General features: G+C 39.2%; 1 protein-coding gene across 4 annotated transcripts in view; it reads left to right on the forward strand.

Annotated features, from left to right (window-relative positions):
* prkcaa (protein kinase C, alpha, a) overlaps positions 1–27,708 on the forward strand; it is a 126,868-nt gene that overhangs the window by 68,696 nt on the left and 30,464 nt on the right. For 2 of the 4 annotated variants that reach the window (XM_055041548.1, XM_055041549.1), the window contains exons 4-11: positions 206–317; positions 2,482–2,610; positions 15,519–15,675; positions 16,160–16,294; positions 16,699–16,792; positions 19,894–19,920; positions 26,504–26,647; positions 26,755–26,928. In XM_055041548.1, coding sequence (XP_054897523.1) covers positions 206–317; positions 2,482–2,610; positions 15,519–15,675; positions 16,160–16,294; positions 16,699–16,792; positions 19,894–19,920; positions 26,504–26,647; positions 26,755–26,928 — 972 coding nt within the window. The remainder of the gene's footprint in view (positions 1–205; positions 318–2,481; positions 2,611–15,518; positions 15,676–16,159; positions 16,295–16,698; positions 16,793–19,893; positions 19,921–26,503; positions 26,648–26,754; positions 26,929–27,708) is intronic. The other 2 variants (XM_055041550.1, XM_055041551.1) reach the window with 1 other exon arrangement.

The raw sequence follows: 27,708 nt of genomic DNA on the forward strand, positions 1-27,708 counted from the left end.
AACGATACGTTCGATGCGGTCCGTCCGCATCGCTCTCTCTGAATCCAGAATGCGTGACTCTCAAACTCGGAGGATTGTCACGGGTTTAGTGCAAAACGAGACATGAAATAATTTATCCTTGATTGCATTTGAGTTGATGAATCACGAGGTGGACGTCGCAATAATATTAACAGTATCATTCCCTCTATTTTTGCCTCCCCTTCAGGACCCCAGAACGAAGCACAAGTTCAAGATCCACACCTATGGGAGCCCCACCTTCTGCGATCACTGCGGCTCTCTGCTCTACGGTCTCATCCACCAGGGCATGAAGTGCGACTGTGAGTAAAGACTAAATAAACTCTAAAATCTCTGAAAGCAAAGGACATCTGGTTACACCGGGCAGTTTCAAATCTACAAGGCTTATGATTTTTAAATTCGATCTCGATGTTTGGCAGAAATTAGCCGAACATGTGTCCTCAAACGAGATTTATAGGCAGTCACAGCCAGGCACAGATTCTGGTAGGAAGTTTTATGTTGAACTAAAATATGACATGAAGAATAAAAAGCTTTGCACTTATTTTTTGCTTAGACTATTTGACTATCCACATTAACGTCACGAATAGAGATCCAGTTTGTGAAATGTCAAAACTTTTGTGACAGCGTTGCTAATCAATCAGTTATTGGAAATCAATTGACTGATGATTCCAATTTAAGACATAATGAAGCATAACTTCTCAGTCTTTGAAGTTACCTTTTGACACATCTGAAAAAGTAAATAAAATATCACTTTGTCAGCAGAATTTCTTTTTTTATATTTTAGTTCTAATGTGTAATTTAAGTGCTTTTACATTCGCAGTTGACTTAAGATGGCTTATAGACAGACACACAACCATTTAGTTTTTCTTCAAGGACATTCCAGCAAGCCAGAAAAATGTTATGATTCATCTTTTTATCTTTTCTTCGTACAGTTTTTACACCTTTCTGAAGCATGTAGTAAGCTTTAAGGAAAAGTTACTGACGAGGAAGCACACTCTGCGACCCAAATCTTTCTAAATGCATATTTTCTCATCGTAAACTCTCAACAGGAATGCGTTGATTCGCGTTGCATAAACATTTATGCTTTCCGACCAGTAAGCAAGTTTTCAGAGCAGCATTCCTCCTGAACGCTGTCGCTGAGGCTGAATGGGCTCATTGCTTCCCAGCGTGATGAGACTCGTGAATCCCTGAACAATCAGCTGCTTTTTAGGACAATCTGCACCAATACGGTCAAAAGCGAGGAGACTTTTAAACCCGAAAAGGTTTCTTCTCTGAAAACGACAAGGGTCAGGCCGGTCTCACTTCAAGTTGGGGGGATTGGGCTTGTAATGCCAAACTCGTAAGTTAGACTTTACGCACTAACACAGATCAATAGAATAATTGCAGAAACGGAGATCGACTTCCAAATAGGGCTAAACAATCGGGTCAGAAAAAGTCAGTCCTCGGAGATAAAACGAGAAGTTGTGACTCCTCCCAGTGAGCTTTGCTGTTCCTACTTGAGGTTGGCTGGATGTTTTGAAATTGGCAACAGGAGATCCTGACAGAGACCAAAGTCACTAAATATTGCCCCATTCCTTTGCAAAAGACAAAAAAATGGCACAATAAAGCGAAAGAATGTAACTTTGATAAACATTATATTTCTTAAAATTGTCACAATGTCTGAAAGACAAAAAAATCTGTGGAAAAAAAATGGATCTCTTCTGGCTCCTCCTTGTGGTCAGAAACAACCAATCAGAGCCAGGAGGAGGGTCTTAGTGCTGTCAATCAAGCTCATGTTTTTTTTTTTTTTTACAAACTTTTTCTTAGGCTTGTATGGGTAAGGATACAATATAAGTGGTTCCTGAAATACATTTATTTTCTTCAATATGCCTCTCCAGTATATCAGTGGACCATTTGTCTTAAATAGTGCTGCAGTGCTTTAAATCAGCCATTAATCATTAGACAGGAAGACAACATAGGAGCTAAAATGTCCAACTGGAGATAGTTGAAGCTGTTTTTCATGGTTTTTATCCCACTGACCGAGTGACACGGCGATGTAATCACTCTCAATCCCCGACGAGGAGGAAGTTCGGGGATAGAGGGGCGTCGGCTGAGCTGCCCGACCGACAGGTTGTGCTCGCAACCATCACAGCAACGACTATGGGTCGAAACCTTGTTACCTCACGCCGCTCACTGAGCTTCCCCAGGAACAATCCTTCTCCGAACGAGAAACGAGATTGAAATGCGTCAGCAAAAACTGCCGTAGAAAAGGCTGAAGCAAACCTCGAAGTTTGATTTTTTAATTTTTCCTCCATGCAGCGCTGAAACAAAACGAAAAGGCACACAGGTGAACAGATTGCTTTTTGAAAATTGCTGTTTTGTCCCATTTTTGTTGCGAAGCCAGTTTTATTGAAAACTCCACAGAGGTGTCGGCTTAGTCTGCGGCATGAACCCTGACCCCTCGTCTCCTCTGTGTTGCCCCTCCAGCCTGCGACATGAACGTCCACAAGCAGTGTGTCATGAACGTGCCCAGCCTCTGCGGAATGGACCACACCGAAAGAAGAGGCCGCCTTTTCCTGAAGTGTGTGGTCAGCGGGGATAAGCTGGAGGTCAAAGGTAAGGCCCGGAAACCTTTTAGCACTCGGTGAATTGAATGGGCTTGAATAGCAAATGTGAATCGATTCAAAACGTTCTTGTTGCTTGTGCAGCCTTTGTTTTTTTCAGTTTAATTTGTAAGCCCGGATGGATATAAACCCTTTTTTTTGTCTCAACTTCCTGGTTGTCTAATTTCACACAAACATTAAGAATCGATTTGGTTCCTCCAATAAACCTGAACTGCACTTTCCTCTGCCTCTTTTTCAGTAACAGCCATTTTGTGGCCTGCTTTTTAAACTACCACAATTTGCTTTGTGTTGCATAGTGATGCTGATGGAACTAAAAGCAAACTGAGTGTTTGAAATATTGATTTCTGTCGAAGACCCTCCAGTCTGAGGCGTATTGCAAACTTGTGACCTTCAACTCTTGTAAAGCTTCAACCTTATAATATATATAATGATGATTTTGATTTTGATGATCCACTTTCACAAAAATGTTTATGTAAATATGTCAAATTTAGGTTGAGAAGCACATTAGATGTTGTCCATTCTAAAGTTCGTCTTGACTGTCAACATTGCAGCAACATTTGAAATTATAACGTCCCTTTTTTTTTTATTTCTTTTGAGTACTTATCTGATACATTTCTAATATGTCTGACATTAACAAAGTTTTTCTTGAGTGCAGACACACTAGGACTTAAACACCGACCTAAACCGTACCTAACACATCACTTCTCTTAGCTTCTTCTTTACAGTAATTACTCCAAAACCAGAATCTATTCTCTTTTCTCATAAACTGCTTTGCAATCAAAAGGCATTTGATGGCGACTCTGTGTGAGCAAATCTGTGGCTGTCGCTGTTATTTCCGTCACTGATGCCTGTGTTTTTTAACCAAACACCTCCAGAGCTTATTAAGATATTTAATGGGGCATTTGTAATACCACTTTTATAGAATCAGGTGATTTTGTAAGATTCTGGAGAGTCTTTCCAAACGTTGCTGCTGTTGTGTGTTAAGCTACAACCACATCATCTTCATGTTTGACTGCTGGAAAGATTTTAGGAACTATTTTTACGTCATATAACCGTACCTCACATTAATTGGCGCAGGTGAAATGCAGAAAAAAATCAAAAGCAAAGTATGGAAGCGGGGGAAATATGGTGGTCTTTTGCAACCCATTGGTTAAGTTGCACATTTTTATTTCCCGTTTTTCTTATTTTGCTCATACACAAGCAAAACCTTCAAAGGAAGTGGAAGGTTTGATGCCCGGTTCTCCTGGAAGAAGCCATTTTGCTGCTTGTTTTAAAGGGCGGCTGTAGATCAGCCAGCTGTAATGATAGAGCATTAGCACATTTGCTTGAACAATGGGGACGGCGTGGAGCTGACAGCAAGCAGCCATTATCATTCAATTAACTGGCAGACAGGGGTCAGTGCACTGCAGGGCTCTGGCACTGAACCTCACCGCCTGATCGAATTATCAGCAGAGGCAACAGGGAGAACGGAGCAGGATCGTGGCTCACAGTACATGTTAGGAAACGACTAATTGAGAGAGGACGGGAAAAATCGACATTTGGTTTCTCACCATGTATCTGTTTGCTTGTTTATTCGGCTCAGTTCTTTAAATGCAAGGCGGCCTTTGACACTTACCTTGGCCAACATTTCGATGAATGAATGAGGCATCATTCGTGTTTACCATCGTTTCGGAAACTCCGGGCACGGATTACTGAAGAGCCAATCGTGTTTAAGTCAGAGATGCACCGATCCGATATTTATATCTGTATCGGTCCAAATATATAAAAGCAATCTCGATGGAGTATTGTTGACAATCCGCCTCATCCACGAGGGCTGATCTGTTCACTCTGGTTTATCATTTATTTCACATTATATTTAGAGTTTCTGTGCACTTTGTGAACCATTTGAAATTCGAAACTGTGACAGTTTATGTAAAAAAACAAATCTCTTGCAGTTTATCATTTAAATGTTTGAGGTCGTCAACTTGTTTTTTTATTATTTATTTCACATTGGCTGATATATTCTAATTAAAGACGGAACAAATTAAAGTCGTTTTTATGTCTTTGTCCAAGCTATTGGTGCAATTCGGTGTGCTGTTCTGCTGCAGCGTGAGCAAATCAATGGGTAATTCAGTACTTTTATGTCTGAACATTTAAAGTAAAATCAGCTGGGTTTTCTTTTTTTTATCAGCCGATACTAATCCTCAGATATCTGTATCCGTATCGCAAGTTAAAAAAAAAGAAAGAAAGAAAGTGGATCGGTGCATTCCTATTGTAAGTTCCTACATTTTGAGAAAATTGAGACTACTGTCCATTTTTTAATGTGACATAAAACCTGCATTCTTCAAACAAATAAGAAATGTGGAAAGAGGAAAATAAAAAGGATATAATTACCCGGTTTGGTTAAGTTCTAGCTCTTTATGTGACACTTTGCCAAAACATCTTGAGCTAATTCCAGCGTTCAGTTCTACATAGTCCACCTTGGTCTTTTTAAAATACAGACAGATAATAGCAATAAAATCAATGAGCCTTTACGCCTGGCAGTGAAATGCTAAAAATAAACGCGATTGTTGACAGCTCTGTAGATGTTTGACGTTGCGTCACACACGCGGACACTGTATCAGATCAAGTTGAACCTGTCTTGCCGCCTGCTGTTCTTGGTCACATATTTGCCTTCCAAAGCCAGATAACGTGCAGATGCCTTCTGGAAAAGTGTTCTGAAACCATTTCGGTCCGGAGTCTTCATAACGCTGTGCAGGTGCAGAATTAGCTGGCGTTGCAGATAGCCATAAGAATCCAAGTAGAGGTTTTAGTGTTTTGTGTTATTTAGCCGTGTTCTGCCTGAGCTAATATGAGCAAAATGCAGTTTTTGTTGACAAATTCCACTTCCCTCCCTTAAACAGTCACATTTGTTTCGTTTATAGAGCCAGTCGCTAATATGATCCTTCTGGGCTTCTTGGCTCTTCTCTCCGAACAACATTCTTCTTGTTTTTTTTCAGTCTGTGCTTAGACAGCAATCTGCACAACCACTGATGAAATCAGGTTTTTACACACGTTGCATAAAAAGACACAACTTTTTTTTTTTGCTCTTTTTAAAGCAGATTTAGTTTTTTGTGTTTTCAGTCAGTTCGGTTAACAACCAACATTAGATAATAAACACGACGGGTTTTTAAGAGAATTTTTGAAACTTTCATCAAATTCTCAAGTTGGTGTAGATGTAATGTAGTATTTGGTAGAATTGCTTTTCATACTGACACATTGCTCTCATCTTCCCACAAGTCTCAAAATAGTTTCCTTGAATTTTATGACTTTTCTTTTGACAGAACTAACCTACTCAGGTTCTGATCCCGCCTTGCTTTCTTGCTCAGCTGTCAAATTTTCAGTTTGATCGAGATCAGGACTTTTAATGATTTGACAAAGTCAAAACATTGATGTTTGGTGGTATGTTCAGGCTCATGGTACAAATGGAAGACCCATTTGTGCCCAAATATTAACTTAATGGCTGATTTCTTGAGACTAAACTTGATCAAAATACAGAATTTTTTTTTTTCTGTAGTCCATTTGAAAACTCCAGTCTGGCTTTTTCCTCTTGAAATTGAAATAATAGTTTCTTCTTTAGTAAGTGGCCTTTTAGTCAATAGGGTATAAAACTTGCTCCCCGTAAAAAACAATCTTTATTACCGCCTTGTGCTAGCATCTTCACAAGGCTTTTAGAGCTTAGTCCAGGGCTCTTATGAGCATTTCTTACAAAACCTAAAAGCAGCAGGCACTGAAATGTTGAACTTGTTGGTAGGAAATGTAGTGTGGTCCTGCATTGAGCTTGTATAATAATCTTCATATTTCCCAGATGCAGTCATGAGCTACCAGTTCCTCATTTTTTAAAACTTCATTGACAGATAAGTATACCTCCTTTATCTGTAGCCACCCCCACTATCTGTTCTAGCACCGCCCTGGGCAACCGCCCATGTGGCCCATGTCAAAAAAACGCCGATCTGTTGGTAATTTGGCAGTTTTCTTTTCTATTTGTTTAAAGGCATAGCGTTCTGACAAACAAATCTCAGAAATTTTCTGCTACTGCGGCATTCACCAAATAGAAATTGTTTGTATACCTTTATGTTATGACTTAAGGTCTAACTGAGATAAGAAGGAAGACTTTTTGTACAGTGAATGTACAGTACATGTACATTTTCAATCACAGACCACTGTGTACACCCCATTTCCAAAACTTGCATGCTTATTTCACACCTGTGTGTGCGTGACCATAGACGTGTGAAAGCATGTGTGCGTTGGTTGGGTGGCGGGAGGGGAACCGCTATTATCACCTGCGTCGTGTTTGCTTTGTGCAAAACCGGCCGATTACTGAGGATCTGAGGCGAGTCGTATTCCTGATGTGAGCTCATGCGTGCTGTCCGGTTCATGTTCATTGGTCTTGTGTCTGTGGGTAGGTGTTTGTGTGTGGAACTGCTGTCCCAGCCTGCGGCCCACTCAGGCCAGATTGCATTTCAGATTTCATTAGCTGCTGTGGATGTCTTGCAGACAGGCCTGCCAACAGAATTGTGTTACATGAAGATGCAGAGTGGCAAGAAAGTGTAGCGGGTGACAGGGAGAGAGGAAACTTTACATCATCCGTTTGTTGGGGTGTACCTGCCTCAACAGGGAGTCTGTTAGAAAGCCTCAGATTCATGTGTCTGACATTAAAGCCTTAAAATTTCTTAAATGCAGGTAAAAATTCAAATCGGCCTTTCATACGTTAAACACAGGTCTAGAGCTGTTGTACAAGAATATTTTAGTAATCGAGAATCGAGAATATATTTACAGAGGAATCGGGTCTTTCTTTTATCCCAAAAATCTGAGAAGTTTGCCATGCATTTATATTGACCCTTTTTCTCTAATACCCCTAAAGAAAAAAAATCCCTGGGTTCAACTAACACAAAACAGGAAAATATTTCACTCAAAACCAAATACCCTCTCATTAAATTAAAAGATAAATAGGTCAGCTGAGCCCAAAAAAAAGAAGCTCTTTCAAATACCAATGGAAATTTAATTTGGCTTCAAATAGCAGTTTGTATCCTGTTTGACTGAACTGAAATAGGTTCAAATGAGAGTTAGTAGAAAAATAAATCCAGAAAATAGTTTTTGATTAAAGTGGTTAGTGGCTAATGTTTTTTTCTGTACAAAGTCATATTTCTGAAATATTTTTAAATTAAATAAGCTTAGAAGCAAGTACAAGCAATTACCTCAAAATCTATTCCTCCTGTTTTTAATTAGTCTTGCTCGACTTTCCCCAGAGTCCATATTTTGTGTGAACATTTTCCTGATTTGAAGACGGATATGAAACGTGGGGACTTTTGACACTGTGTAACAAAACGAAGAGGACGTGAAAACCAGAAAACACACATTGGGTGACGGCCTCCAAGTCATCAGCTGGCCAGAGCCAAAATGTCTAGCAGGAAGTGACATGGATGCCAGGGGAAGCAGCTGGTCCTTAAACCTCATACACGAACTCCAGGCCAGACAATCAGACCTTTTGGCTGCAGAATAATGACTCACCCAGAAAGAAATTAGGCTACAGAATCCAAAAAAGACTTAAGAGTAAGAGTCTGTTATTGTTTGGGGTGGAGAGAAATGGATTTGGGAAGGAACGCAGCAAGACGAAATGTTTTTTTTTTTTTTGCTAGAAGATAGACATGACTAAGCTTGTTTCCTGCTGTTTATATTGTATTGCTACACAAATCTCTCCTCTGTTTGGTGGAGCTGAGAAAGCCACCCTCGTATTTGTTTCAGCAACACTATTGTTCATTTATTCACAGCCAATATCCCAGGGAGGGATATTCACTGGGAAGAGGGCATTTTTCCTCCCCTTTGTTTCTCATTTGTTCTTCACACTGGGGGAATATATGAGGACATGCGCAGACACCTCCGGGAGCTGCTTGCTCCTTTTGGGTTTTGTTAGAGAAACTGGTTTGCTCCCTTGTTGATTTGTGCTGTTTTGCAGGGGGGAAACCCCCCTGAATTTATAAGCCACCTTATTTTAAATAATTTGTCTAGTCCAGTGTGTAGAGTTGGATGAAGGACCCAGTTGTTACAGTTGAAGCCTATAGACCTCTGCAGGCACTTTTTTTCCATTTGTGGGAGAGAGCAGGAGGCGGTACACAGCTCCGCGTTGCACTGCAAAAACACAAAATCTTATTTTCTGTGTGGTTTTTCAAGTGCAAATATCTTAGTACACTTGAAAGAGGACAACACTAACTAACAAACAAACTTTTCAGCAAGATAAAGGAGCTTGTTTTAAGTAAATAACTCCTTAATATTGGTGAAATAGAGTGACTGGCAGATAATTTCACTTATGGGAAAAATGTCTTGTTATAAGCTTGTATTATTGGCTTAAAATAATGTCTTATTTCTTGCTGACATGTTAGTTTTTTCAAGTGTAGTAGACCAGAAAATACATGGTTAGCATGTTAAGTTATGTATGTAGATCCTTCATGGAGACTTTGACATTTCTTAACCCATTGTGTTCCATTATGGACAGAGTTGCATTGACTTGAGTAACTTTAGGAGTATTTTTTACTACATTGTAGTTTTAACTTTTACCCGAGTAACTTTATTATAAAGTACCGCTACTCTTACTTGAGTAACATGTTGTTTTTGTTGATGCTTCATAAGATTTATATTTAAAGAAATTAATTTGGAAAAATCTTTAATTTGGCAGAGTTTGTTATTTTGTAGTCATTACTCACATAAATAATTCTCATTTTGTCCTCTAAACTACTTCAATTTTCTATTTTGATTGATGTTTTGATCAGTTACTCACTAGTTGAATATCCCAGTTTTCAGTCATACAAAAGTTTTTTTTTTTCTATCCAGACAAACTTATTTCTTTCTGTACAGGAAACAACTTCTGCCTCAGATTCTAGGAAATACAATATCTAGTGTACATCAGTCCTTACAGTCAAATTGGTAAATCAGCTATAATGCCGCAACCCTAATAAAATAAAAACTGAAATTCAGGTGTAGTGTTACCGTCTCTGTCCAAATATAATTTTTTTTCTGATAGCATCAAAGCCGCTCGCTGGTGTTTGAGCGGAGTCTGCCAGTTTCCAAACGGCGATCGCCGCCCAGCGCTCTGCATGCCCGCGCTAACTCGGCAGCCCCGCTTCGCAGTACTTTCCATTTCTTTGTAGCATCTGATTCAATTTGCACAGAATCCAACAGTCTCTTTGGCCAAGAGGAAAAATTCACTTAGAAATTCAGTTATTAGATTTTTCTCCAAAGAGTCAGAGTGGCAACGACGCAGCGGATGGCACGTGAGACGGAACAGGAGCCACAATCTTTCCAGCTCCTAACGTTTTAGTTGCGTGTGTTTGGCTGCACGACCGTGAATGTTTCAGCGAGTCTGCGATGCGTTACAGAGAAGATATAATTAGTAGCACAAAAGCCGTAAAAATGAGTCCAGATATTATTCACTGCATGCTTTTTATGCATTGTTACTCATCTACTTGCAGTCAGATGAAGGAAGGACGGTAGCTTCCTTTTCAGTCCAAGTCGATGCATCTTATAGATAAATTATTTTGTTGACAGTTTTTATTCTACGTGTGACTAAATTCTCTTCATGTCTGGTAGAAGAAACAGAGATGGCGTCTCCCTGATCTCCCTGATGTTTAGGTAGAAATTCAGTTTTTTTTTTGTCAATTTAGATGAAAATATAAAGTTCTAAATATTAGTACACTTTGGTTGTAATACCTCCAAGTCACCCGACTCGATGGCCTCATTCAACAAAAACATTAAAGCCCAGAACTAAATCTGTGTGGTGGCCGGACGAGCGTTGTGGTTGTTTCTCAAATTCTGATAGATTTGGAAAATATTTGCCTCCTGATTCAATTCCAATGCTGAAATTGAATCTAAATGTGTTTTAAGAAGTTAGTGGTACAAAGCCCTGCAGGTTTATGTGCCCCGGTTATTTCAGCTTCGTTTAAAAGCCCGCCACAATAAATCAGTTAATTGATTAGTACCATGATGGAATAAAAATGAGCTTGATGATTTCCATGCAGATGATTAATATGCTTTAAATTGTGTGTTACAAAGACTAAATAATTCATTTCATTTAAGGTTCTGGTTGTTGTGTGTGGCATTTATTTATGTTGTATTTATTTATTTTATATTTTAATTTTCCTCTTCCAATGTTAAATATTCTTTAAAAAATTTAAGTTTATTAGTCTTTGAGAGGGCAAACTTGCATTATCATGTGATTAACATTTTATAACTTGAAAATGGCCTCAAAACAACAATATTATCCTTTATTACAATAATTCTTGTGACAATTTCACATCCAACAAAATTGATCATGACAAGCCTAATTGTTTATTTCTCTCAGAGCAGATTGAGAGAAATCATGCATATCACTCTGTATGTTGATCGTAGCTTGAAATGATTAATTACGATCTTTAAAAAGCTGGTATTTTTCCACGGATGTGTCCACTTTTGAATTCTCTCGTATGCTGACTTTTACGAGGCGGCATAAGCAGGTCCACTGCGTAAATAAAGCCTTTTATTAGAATACGTCGGTCTACAGGGACCATTTTATTATTGGCGCATGCGAGAACTTTCCCCAAAGATTTATTTTCACACGTTTCAACTTTAAGAAGATGTGTCATTTGAGAAATGATCCGGGGGAGCGCAGTAGGACACAGTAGGCCAGACTGTCACACTAACAGATAAATACACACACAGGTGATGCTCCTGTTCAGTTTCCCCACGGAGTTCAGAGGAACAGCTGAACTTTGTTGCTGAGGGAATTCTTCTGCCAGACTCCCAGAAGTCGTGTTGTTGGTATTCCCACTGTGTTTTCCTGCCTCCTCTCAGCATTCGCCCTCTGCCCTCAACACATGTGCTTTCCGGTCCTTCTTTCTGTCCATTTCGTTTCACTTTGTGTCTCAGAACAGCAGCTGACGCGTATTGTCATTTTTGACAACATTTTTGGAGCGTCAACTTGAGCACCTCGTTCGTTTCGATGGGAACGACAACTCCACAAAGGATTAAATAATAACAGTGGAAGAAAATCGCCCAAGTGGAATCAGAGATCTCATAGAGAGCAGATTGGATTTCTTACGCAGAGAGAGAAAGAGAGAGAGAGAGAGAAAGAGAGAGAGAGGGGCTGAAAACGGCACAAATGCTCAGCTTCCCCTGTGAAGCACGATGGGTTGAAAAGAGCGTTTCTTCAATGCTCACATCGATACACAAACACACTTTGATTTATCCCCAGAAAGTCAATGCATTGAGCTGAATTAGGCAGTCTGGGATTCCCCCTACTGGTGACAAATGGAAACACAATAACCACCACTTGTGTTTCCTGTGAGCAAGTAAACCCCAGATGTTGCAAGACAGTTAAAATATAGCAGATCATTTATACATTCAGTCTGTAGAGCCATCAAAACCTTTTCAGCATCACTTCATTGTCTTTCACACAACTGAAAATAATTTAAATGCAATTCCTCATGTGGTTTCCTTTGTATTGATCACTGCGCTTTGTTTCGGTCCTTTAGACTCTATTTTTGCCCTTAAATCTGAACTGTGTCCATAGTCAAAATATGCTTGGTTTAATTTTTCTGTGTCAGTTCCTCATAACAGCCATCTGAACAAAGTCCTTTTTATTTCTAAATATCATACGGGGGCGGGGACTTTTGCATATTTGAAGCTGGAATCTAAAGTATGCAAAAATGACTTATAATGGGTACGGATTAAGAGCTTCTGAAGATATCAATTTACATGTGCCAAAACAAACAAACAAAAAAAAGAAATCATCCAGACATGTTACGTGTAGAGCAGAGTAAATGCTGTCAGGGGAAACGTCTGATGAGGATGTAGCCAAAACAGCAGCAGTGAACGGAAGCAGCTGAAAGTTTCACTTTTCCATATGCAACCAGGTTGTGCTTTACTCTTGTGTTTTCAACTGGAATACAAAATGTCGAATGATTTCCTGAGGATACCAGTTTGTCACGCCACTCACTCGCTGGTAATCTGTGTCTAATCTGTGTCTAAAGTGACACATATTAGTTTATAAAACCCGTATGGCTCAGGCACTCAGTAAAAAACAAAGACATATTCTTCTGTTCAGTATAATATTCAGTATTGTTGTCATCATCCATATATGCCACGACCTCCAAAGGCTCTTTGTCGTGTCTGAACCGTGTGTTTCGACTTAATTTGAGAAAGTAGGCAACGACTCGATGGCTTTTACCTATGATTACATTTTCAATTTAGCTACTTTTGGTTTACCTGTTCAAATGAAATAAAATGCATTTATCTGAGACGGAAGCTAAAACCTTTGGTTTCCAAGAGATCGGCCGGTTCTTTTGTTTTTCTCTGAAGTACCGCATGACGGTAGGTCACCGCACAGCCACGGCGAAACCTCTCTGAACCGGCAGCCGTCTGCTTTCTGGAAAGTGCGGAGGAATCATCGCTCGATATCTTCCTACACCTCGAGCCGCTCCTCTAAACCTCTTACATCAGCCGTGTAATCCAAACACACTCTGCTGCAGCTTTCTCTAATGCTCCTCTAACTTCACATCTTGCTGTGTTTGTTCAGCTCTCGCATTCTCCACCACAAGGTCCAGAGGACAAAAGCATCCTACAGAAGGACTCATATTCTTCTTCTCTTTTTCCATTTTTTTTCTATTAACACAACTGAACGGATTGCAGTAAAGCAAAAAAAAAAAAAAAAAAAAAACACTTATAATATTAGAAGCTATTAGATGGAATTGGTACTGATGTTTCTGATTAGCTTCTTTTTGTTTGTCTGTTTTAATTCCAACATTAATTTATAGCATTCAAACTATTTTAAATGTTTCCAGCTCTGCAAAAAGCCACAAACTGTTATCAAGAGTTTCTGTCTAGTTCACTGCTGATATTACACTAAGATAAAACTAACAAGCAACCTTTCAGCAATATATAGGCGCATGTGTTAAGTTGATAATTCCTTCATGCTCCAGTATGTAACCTATAAAGCAAATGTTTTTCTTTTTTACATCTTTGTTAAATGTAATATGAGACAGACGGTGTGTGAAAAGATTAAGCTCCTCTACCTGCTCCCTGAGCTATTGTTGCCTTCTGAGGAAATGCAACATCCCCTATCAAAAGCAACCAATCAGAGGGTCTTAACGCTGTCAATCATGTTCGTGTGCACTTTGCTATATGTGCTAATGGCGGAGGATCAGGATGCTGTTACAGAAAAACAGTTTGTCTGCAGTCATCTGTGGCCATGCTAACTAGCCCTAGCATCCAAAGCACTCTTTGGCCAGAAGCTGGAGCGTAGCAGAGATCGGGGGAACGGCGCACACACCGCCATGATTGACAGCGCTAAGACCCTCCTCCTGGCTCTGATTGGTTGTTACTGGGAGCACTTGGAAAAGATGGAAGAGTTCGCATATTATCTGTCTCGTATCATTTTTTCTCAACCAGTGTTGTCATAGTTACATTGATAAAGTAACTTTGATCGGATTACTGATTACTCCTTGAAAAAGTAACTTCGTTGGATTACTGATTACTTGATTTGGAAAGTCACTATGTTAGATTACCAGTTACTTTTGTAGTTACTTTCAGCAACAACCCTCCTTCACCTGTGAAAATCACATTGACTTTTGCCAATATTTACTAAACTGCTAGTCATTTTGTTGTGGTAACATCAACTGTGTATCTCCACTCACAAGGTTGAACTGAAGAGGAGATTGCTTAATAGTTACAACAGTCCCTGCCTAAAAAAAAAACAAACAAAAAAAAAACTTAAAAGACACACAAAAAGTAATTTTTGCATTTTTGTCTGTTCCACTATTGTCTGGAAAACTCTGATCAGGATTTTAGCTCTTATATCTATTTAATCAGTTGCTTATAAGTTAGTTTTGTCTTATTTCAAGTGTGCTAAGGTATTTGCACCAGGAACCAGACCAAAAATACTCAGTATGTAACATAATACCAAGTATGTAATGTGGTACCATTTGGTCCCTTTATGTCTCAGTAACAGGACATGAAGCCTCAGGGGCTCACAGTTCAACCAAGCAGCCATGCATTCATGTTGTTTCTGCAGGGAATTTCAGTCCAATGTGTGTCGATAAACACAGCGCGTGTGTGCGTGCGTGTGTGTGTGTACACATTTACCTAAATGCGTGCAGATGTCTGTGTGTGCTGTAGTGTAGTGCATGTCTGGCAGTGCTCCAAATCTCAGCGCTAATGGAGCGCTAATGTCCCCAGTGTGGCCTTGTTTACTTAATAGCTACATATGGGAGGACAAGACGAGAGCCTTCGCCTACTTAAGCATGACACAGCCTGCATGTCTGACTCACTGTTCCCATAATGCCTCTCTGCATTCGGTCCCTTTATGTCTCACAAGCAGAAATAATCCTCACAGGCTGCAGCTTGTCGTTTGATCCAGAATCTATCGATTTAATTTAGCAGATGTTCACCTGTTGATTAAAATTCCATTTTTTTCTGTTTCTCTGACATGACCGACCTGTGGTTTCTAGCTAAACATTAAACAGGACGTCCGTGTGGATAAGGGAGGAAGTGCAAATATAATGAGCCCTTCTTTTTATCAGCATGCTTTTGATGAACTCGCTCAGATCACAGCCTTCTGGTCAGAAGTTTACATACACTTAACATGAATGCTATGTTCATTCTAGACTTTGAAGGATTATTTTCTAGGATGGAATAAATGTGCAACTTCGAAACTGCACAGAATGCTGTCAAAATGTATTAATGAATTTATTTTTTCTCTCTTTTTTTATCCAGTGGATGTTACAATAAAAAATACGTCTGACAAAATATTAGTGGTGTTGCAAATTTTGATATTTGTGTATCCACTATATGCCTGTCTCGTCTTCGTTTTAGCAGCCAGGTTAAACGTTTCTCCTCGTTCTTCGTCTCTTTCAGTTGTTGAAGGCAAAAACCTCATTCCCATGGATCCCAACGGCCTCTCCGATCCGTACGTCAAACTCAAGCTCATACCAGATCCTAAAAACGAGACCAAGCAGAAGACCAAAAGAATATACTCCAACCTCAACCCCAAATGGGACGAGACCATAGTTTTGTGAGCATCGTTTATTTACCGTCTTCTCTCTGTTCTGTCCTTCATGAAGCTACAAGACAATGTCGGAAATTTCACTTGTCATTGCCTAAAGTAACCATGGGGTACAGAAGGAATTAGTTAGCAGGAAGTTGTAGTTTGTACCCAGGGTTTCCCTCAGTGTATTACAAGCCTGGTGGGCCACCAGGCTTTACTTGTGCCCTCAACAGGCTTAGCTTTGCTTATTTATTTAAGTTTCTTTTTTAATGTTTGCATGTTTTATGACTTTATAGTTGACGTTCAGATATTGATCTTCCAAAAACGCATAATAATCAAGTGATATTTTCAAATTTCCTGTCAACTTTAAAACATCTTTTAACTCAAAAACACGACGGGCCCCAAACACCCCAACCAACGGGCTTAGCGAGTTTTCTGAGGGAAACCTTGGTTCCCCTTGATTTCTTTTCTTTTCTTTTTTACTTTATAACGATTATGACGTGCTTTTCAGCAAGCTGAAGCCTTCGGACAAAGACCGCAGGCTGTCTGTAGAAGTGTGGGACTGGGATCGGACCACCAGAAACGACTTCATGGGATCCCTTTCCTTTGGCGTGTCAGAGCTCATGAAGTCTCCTGTCTGTGGCTGGTAATGTTGGCATTCTTGATTATCACTTCTGCAAACTGAATAGTTTGAAACCTTTAGCCGTAAAACCTACTCACCATGTAAATACTCCCATATTTATCAATAAAAAAAATTGTAATTATATTTGAAGAAAGTGACTTTTGCTCTACTTAGCAGTTTAATTGTTCTATGTAACTTTAACTTACTGTTTTGTGTTACAACCCCAAACTTAGTTACATTTTATTGGGATTTTATGTCATATATTGGCAAAACGTAGAATGTAAATATAAGATCAATTTATCTCTTTTATTGTGTACTTATTTACTAAATTTAAGACTACATTTAAGCTGCTTACTTTTTTTATTTTTTATATTTCAATTCTTTTCTTTGTGTTTCCGTCCTCTTTTTCTTCCTGCGTGCGTCTTTAGGTTCAAGTTACTGTGTCAGGAGGAGGGGGAGTACTACAACGTCCCCATCTCAGTGGAGGATGATGGGAACGACGAATTGAGGAAGAAATTTGAGGTGAGGATCGCTTTAAAATAGTCGCCCCTCCGTTTTCCTGTTAGATTTTTGTGTCATTTTAACGTGCTGATATTTTTCCTGCTCATGTCTTTGTCCTTTGACATGTGAATTCTTTGCATATGTGCAGCTCTGGAAAAAAATGAAGAGACCACTGCACTGGTTTCTGAACTCTTCCTGAGTCAAACCCTTGGTATTTTTGTTTCTAAATGAACATGAACTTGTTTTCTTTGCAGCGTTTTTGTTCTTTTGATCATTTCTTATTTTCTGCAAATAAATGCTAAATTTTTGCTTGGAATTTCGGAGACATCTTGTCAATAGTTCACGTAGTTTATGGTACTTAAACATAGACCTATAAAAGTTAAATCAGAGAACTGGTCATTTTAAGTGTTCTCTTAACTTTTTTCCAGATCTGCATATACATCTGTATGTAACATTGAAAATAGATATTTAATGTTTGGTAGAGCAGCCAAACAGTTTGTTCTGCTTCATCAAAATATTGACAAATTGATTTCTCACTTGAAACTTGAATTGGGTTTATTTTTTCGAAACAAAAAGTGTTTGTCACACTAAATCAGAGAAGTAGAGTACTCAAAAGTTGTCCTCAAGTAAGAGTTGCTCTTTTTTACTCAAGTAAAAGTGAAATGACTCCAGTAAGACCAAATAGAAATATTTGATAAAGCAGATACTGCAGTATTTTGTATCTGGTCAAACTTCGCTCAGATAATAGTACTGATACACAGTCAAATGACTCAAGTGAAAGTAAAAAAATACTCATAAAAGTACAGTTTTTTTTCTTCTTCCAAACATTGACTCAAGTTAATGTAACTGTAACTTGGATGGAAGACTTAGAACTGGACTGCATAAAAAGGCATATAAACTTTCTTCTCCTGCCACCCGGATTAATATCCAGCGATTTAAGTTTGAGGCGATTCAAGTCGGCTTTAAAGGGCAGAGACATCAGCAACCTCTCCAATGCTATGTCATATCTGCAGAGTATTTTTCATGAAATGTGAAACGGTTCTCTATGTGTTTGTGCATCTCGTCTTGTCGTGTGTTTTATGCTGCTTTCTCAGCCAGGTCTCTCTCGGAAAAGAGGTTTTAATCTCAATGTGTCCCTGGTTAAATAAAGGACACACACACACACACACACACACACACACACACACACACACACACACACACACACACACACACACACACACACACACATCTATGGTTGATCCAGCTGAGCTCAGAATCATGTCCAGGACGGTTATCAGATTGTCACCGAGCGCCACAGCTGTTGGCTTAATCACCATGTAGCAGCTGCAGCTCTGGTTGTTCTTTCGCAGCTTATTGTCTCTTTCACACTCTTGTGTCCACAGCGGTTATATTTGGTGCAAAAATTAACTTTTTATTTTGTGTCAGCACTTCCACCTTTTAGTACGTTTCTTCAGTGAAGACACCCAACTGCCACATGAATTAGATCATATTTGACTGCGAGGAAATCACGTTTCAGAGACACTGGCTGCGTTTCCATTACTAATGTGCCCAAAACTCTGTCAGTATTCTCTAATGTTGAGAAAAAAAACACACTTTCGCGATCGCAGTGTTTCCATTCAATAAGACACGCAATTAAAATCACAAGTGAATAAGTTTGTTCACGCGATAAGTCACTAAAAAACACGGCGCCATCATCTTCCCACCACTTCCTGTCGTCTCCTTTGTCCTTTTTCCTCCAGTAGTAACTTCCTGTTGTGACTTGTGTGTCGCAAAAACAAAGCATTCCCATCGCAGTTTCGCGAAATTCGCTAATTTTCGCTACAGCCGAAAAACTACCTCAACCTGGAGCAATAAAAATTTATTTTCGCAATTCCAACTTGGGCAATTTTATGGTCAATGGAAACGCAGCTAGCGACTGCAAAGGAGTTTGTGAAAGTTAAATAATGATAAATTTGTCATTTTGCTCAGTTGGATTCTTTTCAGTGCAAGAATACAGCATCTAATATCCCAGTTGAATCCTCGTTCATCCAGTTTGCAGTGCGTCTGGCAGACTCAGTGACGTATCGTTGCTGGCGATAATATTTTCTGAAACAACGCAAGCCTAACCTTTTGCAGATTTTTCATTAGCTGTTGAAGAACTACTATTTCCAGGTTTCTTCTTTACTTCACGTGTCTTTACTATATATAACTCCTCTCTTTTCTGTTTGAAAGGCCCAGATTCTTCTACTGACATTGTAAAATTACCCACCAAAAAGTTTGAGTCAGATTTAATTAGTCAAAATGTCATATTGCAAATTAACTGGTAAATCTTTCCAAAGCTGCGGCTCTGCTGACATTTCTCTCAAATCACATCTCTAAGCAGTTTTCAAAGGAACTTCTGCTACCAAGTTTATATTTTTAGTTAAGCTATGCTTACCTTAGCAAGTAGCATTTTATGACTCTTTTATATGGTAGTAATAGATTTTGAAGTGGCATGTTGTTAAATGATGTTTTTGTTGTGAATTGTTTCATTGTCAGAGTTTAGGTGTTCATTTTGTTTGTTCTACTGATTGCATGTTAGTAGATTTCATAAGGCAGGAAGTAGTTTGACAACTTGTTCATTAACTTTTATCTAATCCATGCCAGAAGTGATCATGCTACACGCTGATATTTGCAAAAAGTGTATATAAACATTGGATATTTACACATATCCTCATGTTGAGACACACTTTTGTGTATTTCACTAGGGTAATTTGACTTGAACTAACATTTTTGCTCTGCTTTGTTGCACAATTTTCACATAAAGAAAGGAAAAAAAAAACCAAGAATCTTAAATGTATTGAATGTATTGGTATTCCCCGCCCCCAAAGTCAATATTCTGCAGAAGCACCTTTCTCTGCTTGTGTTGATGAGTTGGCTTATCGAACTCTCCGTGTCGTGGGGAACTTCTCTGTCCTCCAGCTTCTCTTTCCTCCTCATAAACCCCCTCTGTGGTTTCTCCGTTTTCCCCCCTCTTAGCTTCCTGCTCCCCCCCCGTGTCCACGGTGAGACCTGCAGAATACTGTACATCCTGTGTCACGTGTTCATGTTTAATGCAAGAGTTTCTCTCTTCCTTTCTTCACGTCTTGCCCTCCTCTCAGGACTGCCAAAATAACTGTAATCTGAAGGTAGCCCTCTCCCCTCTCCTCTACAGCCCTCCCTCCACCTTTTATCACATGGCCCTTTTCTTTTCTTTTTTGTTTGTTTGTTGTTGTTTTTTTGTCTCATCTTGTTATGGTGACGTGTTGCTTCATTTTGTTCCCACCCTCGTGCTTTTGTATGTGGCCCCAATCTGCTGTAAACTCACTTTTTACGGCATTATGTGTCTTTCATGCAAAATTTTGACATTTTATGAATGTAAAAAAACCCCCAAAAACACCCTAGTTGAGTATCAAGTTCCTTTTGGTATTTTTATTTTTGTCGGTGAGTCTTTGTGTTGTTTGTGAACTGACTGCCTGTTACTTCACTTTTAAAGTTTGTGGTTCTGCATGTTTTTGTTTCCTGTTTGTCTTGAACTTCATGTCCGTCATGCTTACATCTTTTCCTGTATGAGTGTATTTTATTGTTTCTCACTCCCAAAAAAGTCCTTAAAATTTCTTAGGCAATTTTCTTGTAGTTCATTCAAGCATGACCTTATTGGCTTAGTCGCTCAGTCAATATATGTCTAATATTAGTCTTGACATTAAATTCACAGCTGTCCTTGGTTTAGCTTAGAAAAGCCAAGAAATGAAAACAAATCAGCTAGTAAAATATGTGCAATGAAGGGAAATGGTGCTTACACATCCGAAGAAAAAGGATTTGTGGGGAAAAAAAAATAAAAAATTGTGAAATGCCAAGAAACCAGCTGAAATTTATCGGTGCGCACACTCACTACATAAAACTCCACTGCTGAAGGAAAACCATGTTTAAGCTTCCTTTGAAAGTTTGCTTCAGAAAATTTAGACAAGTCAGTAGCATCAGGGGAGACGAGATCAGAGCTGAACTCTAGAGATTTCATTGCACACACTATGGAGAAAAACAGGTTCTGCACATCACCCCCGAAATACCAATAGTGAAATTTGGAAGTGGGAACATCAGGATGTAGCTGCTCTTCCCACATATGGTTCTGGTCGATGTCATGTGGACAGATGGATGGACAAATGCACCCAGACTTTCTTGATAAGGCAAGATGTTAGACCCAAACAAACAGCCAAGGAAACTCTTAATCGATTTCAGGGAAAGAAAGTAAAGCTGCTACTTTAATTAATTGCATCTAATTGAATATCTGTGAGAAAAAAACAGAAGATCAGAGTGCATCAAGTTTTAAGAGTTTGAGTAAAAGAATTGATCAAAGTCACTCTTGAGCAATTCATACAATTAATTTCTCCCTGGAGAAAATGTCTTGAATTTGTCATTAACAAACTAAAAGTTATTTTCCCTGTCATTGCAATTTAAATTTTTTTTTTAATCCAAGTTAATTTCTTTTACTTGGGTCGTTGATGACAAATGGTGTGAATTTTACATACCTAATAAATATTAGAAATATATTTACTGAACATGTTCTGTCCTTATTTTGGCCCCTGTAACTTGTACATGACTGGTTTACTATTGTACAAGCAGTAGAGAGAAATACCGCATATGACCACAAGGTGTCACCAGTGGACTGAAGTGCCTAAAGCAGAATGTATGGCTTTGTTTTTTTCCTACATAAAATTTCAGTTTCACACCAACTCTCTTTTCAGTCTTTAAACACTTTTATGAGTTTTGATGTCATATAAAAAGTGTTTAATAATAACAAAGATCCATTTGAGACATGGCAGCTTCAGTTACTGCAATAGAAACTCAAATTACCTAAAGGTTCAGCACATCTCCTGACTTCGCAGTTGTTTTCTGTTACTTTTAGTACTTATTACTTGTTAATTAACCTTTATTTGATACACATTGATCCAGGTGTTGGTCATTTTGCCTTTAAAGTAATTTTTTATGATTTGGTCATTGTTTTATGCGAGGTTATGTGACTCCAACAAGTGACATCCTTTAACGGGAGATTCCTCAGAGGTATTTTGGTTTGATTAGTGACGGTGTTCTCCTTTAAAAATACCAAAAATGAGAACAGTCAGTGGAATTAGGCCGCAATATAAAGTCCTCAGAAAATAACAAAATTAAACCATGCATGAAATGTAACCTTTTGTTTATTAGCTCCTTAAGCTCATATACAATAATGAAATACATAGACATAAAATGGCTTGTTGAAAGATATAAAATGAAACTGGAAAGAGAGAAAAAAAGGAATGCGTAGGTACAAAATGGCTGCACGAATACATAAAAAATAGTGAACCAGCTTCTAAAAACATTCATTCTATGGCATTTGTTTAAATTTACAATAATTACGCCGGATGTGAAATGTGTTAAAGTATATATAAAAGTAAGAACAACAGGCTCTGAAAGGACTAATATGACATTATCTGTGTAATTTTGTGAACAGGGCTCACAGGATGTGATTTGTGCACATCATCAGCATGAAATGGATAGTTTATGATGATATGGTCTTGGTATTCCACCATATGTGCTAAATAACAAATATTTACTTTCCCGTCCTCCTTATTCTTATCCTCCGAGTCACAACACTGTTTTTCAGTACAGAGCAGAATGACACTGTGCACTTCCTACCTCGATGGACAGGCCGGCACTGCAGCAGGACGGGAAAATCAGGTCAACAAATGTTTAACAAGACTATCACCAACCATACAACCAGCCTAACATTTGTTCAGTGTCTTAAACAGATCGTCCTCAGTCAGTAGTTTTGCCTCTTTTTTTTATGTACGAGACACTCTGCTCTCTTTGGCTTGCCTTTGCTCACTAGAGTGATGTGAGTCAGTCCCTTGGGCTCCCTTCTCCCTGTGGTTTCAGGACCAAGCGGTTGTGGAAAACTCTGACCAGGTGCGTCTGACTGGAGGAAAGTAAGGCAGCTGAGCACCTGCCCTAGCCAGGCTTGTTTCTGATTGTCTAAACACTCACAGGTTTGCTGTGTGCGGTTGCTCTGCTTTGTAGACCACGGCGGCCACTAATAACCAGACTAAAACCTTCATGTGTCGGCACGACATAAATCCGACTTTGGTACAGATATAAAGAGGTGATGTTTGTTTAATATGGTCTTGTGTTTTGGCCTTTCTGGATGATGTAATGCTCACCCTCTGCCCCCAATGCATTCCTCTGTCTGTGTAGATAGAATATAGAGACAAGAAGGGCAGAATGAATTTTATGTGAACACTTTTCAAAGATGCCGCCGGAAACCTTGACTGCTTGAAACGCTTCACTTCCCTGCAAACGCTAAAGATACAACCTGGCTCTTAGATATTCTGACTTAACTGTGTTGTATCATGTCATCGACTAGAGCATGAATTTTCTCTGTGCACTGATTGGCTGAGATTATAAGATGGATTATGTTGAATGTTGCTCTTGTGATGAAAGCAGAACAGAATGTGTCTTCTTTTGTCTGGAGTTCAAATCGCCGAATGAGTTGATTCTCTGGAGCATTTTGTCTCGACTGAGCATGACACGGCATGTAGGAAACGCACAGATGATCCTTTTCTGCAGGTCGAGCTTTGAGGTTGCACTGCAGTGTGGCAACCACAGTGTGGCATCCTTTACTACTTATTAAAACCTGACAGAGATGTTTCTCTTACTGTGGAGAGAAACCACTCTTGCAGTTTTAAAGTATTAGTATTAGAGTGTAAAGAGATGAAGATAAGTCTTAATCTCTTTGCACTGTCATCTTTGTGATTTAACTTTTCTTTATGTAGCTTTAGAAACACACCTGTTTGTAATGAATAACTTAATTTAAAGTTCACTGTGCAAATGCATATTTTAAAGACAAGAGCTCTTATGTGTGGCTTAGTGGAAGCTCTGCATCAAAAGTTTTGATCGGTTTGGTAGGACGTCTTAACTTTCAGGTGTTTAGATGATGGTTAGTTTTGATGAAACAGTTTTGGGACAGTACTTCATCTCCGTTAGAGCGCCCATCTTATGTGCAATCTACCAGCAATGGCAAACATAACCACCTCAGATGATGCTCCATTTATCATGATTACTTACTGGCACTGTTTTGTCTGGCCTGAATGCATCACTTATCCTCTTTAGGACATTTCTTTTGGTCATTGTGGCCTAAACCCCTGATCTGATCTGGCAAAGTAAAGCTTTCCTGCAGAAGGTTAGGTGAATTTCAGGCTTTAGTCAGATTTAAGCTTATTTTATCACAAGATTTTAAATGAATGTTTAACAATCCTTCATTTGTAGTTGAGTGACAAACATAAGGTTGCATGAGTTAAGTTTAAGACTGATCAATTCATTTCATGACTCTTTCAGATACCCTATTACCCTAAAGAATATTAATAACTTGCTTCACATTTCTGGAAGGCAATCTGTTAACCAACCAAGCAAATCTTATTTGGATAGTACTTTATAACAGCCACTACTTTGCCAAAAACCCAACCTGTCACAGGGCTACTACTTGCTAAAAGCAGCTCTAAACAAATGCATTTTAAGTTTAGCTCTCCACAAAATCAGATCGTCGATGGTCCACAATTCAGAAAATACTGATCATTCTAGATATGGTCACCTCACGGTTTGGACTCGGGGGACTTGTAGAAGATGTTGGTTGGCAGACCAAAGCGCTCTGACTGGGTGATACGTTTGTACGAGATCACATAATGCCATTAACATTAAACACAAATATTAAAAGAGTAAAATCAACTCTAATACTCCCTTCACTGGAGTATTGACTGTGTCAAATGCAGGAGTGATTGACTGTCTCCTGGTGTTAGTCAACAGTCAGTTTAGTATCTTGTGTTGTTATTCTACCCATGTTTCCTCTTTGTAAAAGCATGTTGAAACAATTATTCTATCCTAGAAGGAGAAGCACTGCTTAAAAGGTTTGGAGGATTTAGCACCATTATGATGTTCACTCTCAGAAAACAAGGAGTGCTGTGCATAAAAGATGTTTTAAATTGTCTGAACTACAGGATTTAGACCATTAAAGTGGTTCATGAAACTTAAAATTAACACAAAATAGCATAAAAGTTGTTTTGTAATTACAGTAATAATAATAAAAAAATTTATTCTACCATGATTCAGTCCTGTCTAGTGCTGTGTTTGGTCTTCATTTATCTATTTATTGCATTATTTTTGATGTGCTGTGTCATTATCTTTTTTCTTCACAAGCACATGTAGTGTACCTTTTTTTTTTTTTTTTTTTTTTTTTTCAAACTGACCCAATAAAGGCTAAGCTGTGTATTCAGATCGGTTATGATTTAATCATGCAGCACATCAGCTCCATAGTACCAGTGGCATCAGTGAGTCATGTCATACCTTTCATTTTGAGATCCGCTGATCATCCAGTAGTTTGTGGTGGTAACTGAATAGATAGGCACAGTTCTGGTCAAAAGTTTGCATACACCCATCAGCGGCATCAATCAAATGTTAACAAGATGCTTCTAATGCACTTTTGTATCCAGGGTGGAACGATTATTCACTATACAACTTCAATTTGATTGTGAATTTTTTGTCTCAATTCTACACAGGGACAAAATTATAGATACCGATTCAAATATATACATGAAGTTGGACCTCAGTCACACTCTCCTTATAGCCAAGGAAGCCATGACTGAGTAGAGTTACTCCTCTTGGAATCGAAAGACCTGATTTGAATTGGCTGGTTTTTAGGTATTGACCCAACTTAGTCGATATGTTTTCAAGAACGATGCGGTCAGGACTATCACAAGGCCGCTCTGGAGGCTTGGTGTTGGCCTGCCTATCCATTTCAAATCCAGTTTTATTGATTTGGGATCATCAGTTCCCTTGGAAAACCCTATTGTGTCCAAGTTTCAATCATCTACCTGTTGATTAGAAGTGGAAGAATTATTCCAGCACCATTTGAATGTCTCATTTTTATCCCTCCAAACATTTTTGGTTCCACTATTGCCAAAATGCTACATCTTGGTCTCACTGGATAAAAAAAAAAAAATCTCCTGAAGGAATTTGCCTTGATCAAGTGGGTAGCAGCAAATTTCAGTCAAGTTTAAACAAACTGACATAAATCAGGCATTTCTTTCTTGTTAGACAGTGCAGGTTGATGATGTCAGTGTCAACGTTAAACACACAAAATCCTCCACATGAACACCAATAAAACCGTCTTCTACAACACCAGAGACACCAGCGTTATAGGAGTTTTCTGCACATCGCAGGACAGGCTTGTGCCTTTTTGGGTTCTTGGGTTGTTCCTCAACATCTGGACAAAATACTTCTTCATCTGAGGGTGCAGGCCTGGCTCCAGTAGTTAAAACTTGGACACAATTGGTGGAAAATGAGCTCAAACACAACTGGTTTTAGAAAGGATAGATCAGTCTCGCATCAGCCAGTGTGATATGCATGAAGTTAAGCAGAACCATGCTGCCCTGTAAAACATAAATGGTTTGGAAATCATGCAAAGCCTCAAATTAAAGAATTATCCATGCTTGAGTATAACTTGTAGACCAGAACTGTGGTGTGAATGAAGGGACAGACACAGAGAAACCAAATATCAGCTTTATTTTCATGACAACAAATGAAAATAAGTGATATTCTTGAAGTTTTGTTGTATTTATGACAGGAAGTGGCTCCTTCAAACCCTGTAGTTGTTACGTTTTGCAAAACGTTCGGTTGTCAGACACTTTGTGTTCTGTGTCCCGGGTGCAGGAAGCCAAGTTAGGCCCGGGAAAGAAGATGATCTCAGAGACAGACGACGGCCGCCCCAGCAGCTACCCTTCCAACAGCCTGGACCAGGTCAAGCTAAGTGACTTTAGCTTTCTGGCGGTGCTGGGAAAAGGCAGCTTTGGAAAGGTGAGAAGTATGCCTCAGCTCAAAAATAGTGGGGGAGAAAACAAACTTTGGACTTTATAGTAACAGAGGGTTTGCCAATCATTCGTTCCGATTCTGCTTCTCCGAAGGTTATGCTAGCAGAGATGAAGACCACGGAAGAGCTTTACGCCATTAAGATCCTAAAGAAGGATGTGGTGATCCAGGACGACGATGTGGAGTGTACGATGGTGGAGAAGAGAGTCCTGGCCCAGCAGGACAAGCCGCCCTTCCTCACGCAGCTCCACTCGTGCTTCCAGACTGTGGTACGTAAATCGCCCCTGGACGCGCATCCAAACAATACGCCTCCACCCAGGTCAGGTCAAATTAATTTAGAACGGGGCTTTTAGCTAAATAACTTAGTCGGGGGAGAAAAAAAAAAAGGTTTTAGAGGGTATGTGTGACAGGTTCAATTAAAAGAACCAGACAGTAAAAATAAACAAGCTCTAACTTGTAGGTTGAAGAATCAGAGCATTTGTATGCATGTGCAAACTTCTACAAATGCACATTTGTATCAAATCTTTGACCCTAACAAGTCTTTTCCCTTCGTTTCAAAAAAATAATAGCAGTGAAGTTGAGGCAGCATGTGATCGTCTGCGACGAGAACGTTCAGTTTTTGTGACCCATTACCCAGAGAGAAAAATTGAATTTCTGATGTGCGAGGACTCAGTGAAGATGTGGCCTGAATATGACTCAAGGCCCTTTCATTTCTGAGCCGTCAGTGAAGCCAAGCCGGGCGGAAAGCCCAGTTTGTTGTCGGCATGTCTCTGTCGCTGTGTGGAACAGCTCCATTTGTTTTTGTTTTATTTAGGGACCATCAAAAGTGTGGCACACTGGGGTCAGGCTGAACTTGTCACAGGCAATAAGACACCAGCGGTTTCAAATAAAGAGAACATTTTCTGGCAGAAGGCTGCGTGGGGTATTTTCTTCCTTCACAAAGCCGTTTGTCGTGTGCCGTTCGGGTCACCTTGTCGCAGCGGTGTGGAACATCTCACAGCTTTTAAAACCCGAACTGCATCTTTCTGTTTTGAACTTGATTAGTGCTG

The sequence above is a fragment of the Poeciliopsis prolifica genome, unplaced genomic scaffold (genome assembly GCF_027474105.1).
Source record: "Poeciliopsis prolifica strain line A6 unplaced genomic scaffold, Auburn_PproV2 SCAFFOLD016, whole genome shotgun sequence".
NCBI classification, from domain to species: Eukaryota; Metazoa; Chordata; class Actinopteri; order Cyprinodontiformes; family Poeciliidae; genus Poeciliopsis; species Poeciliopsis prolifica.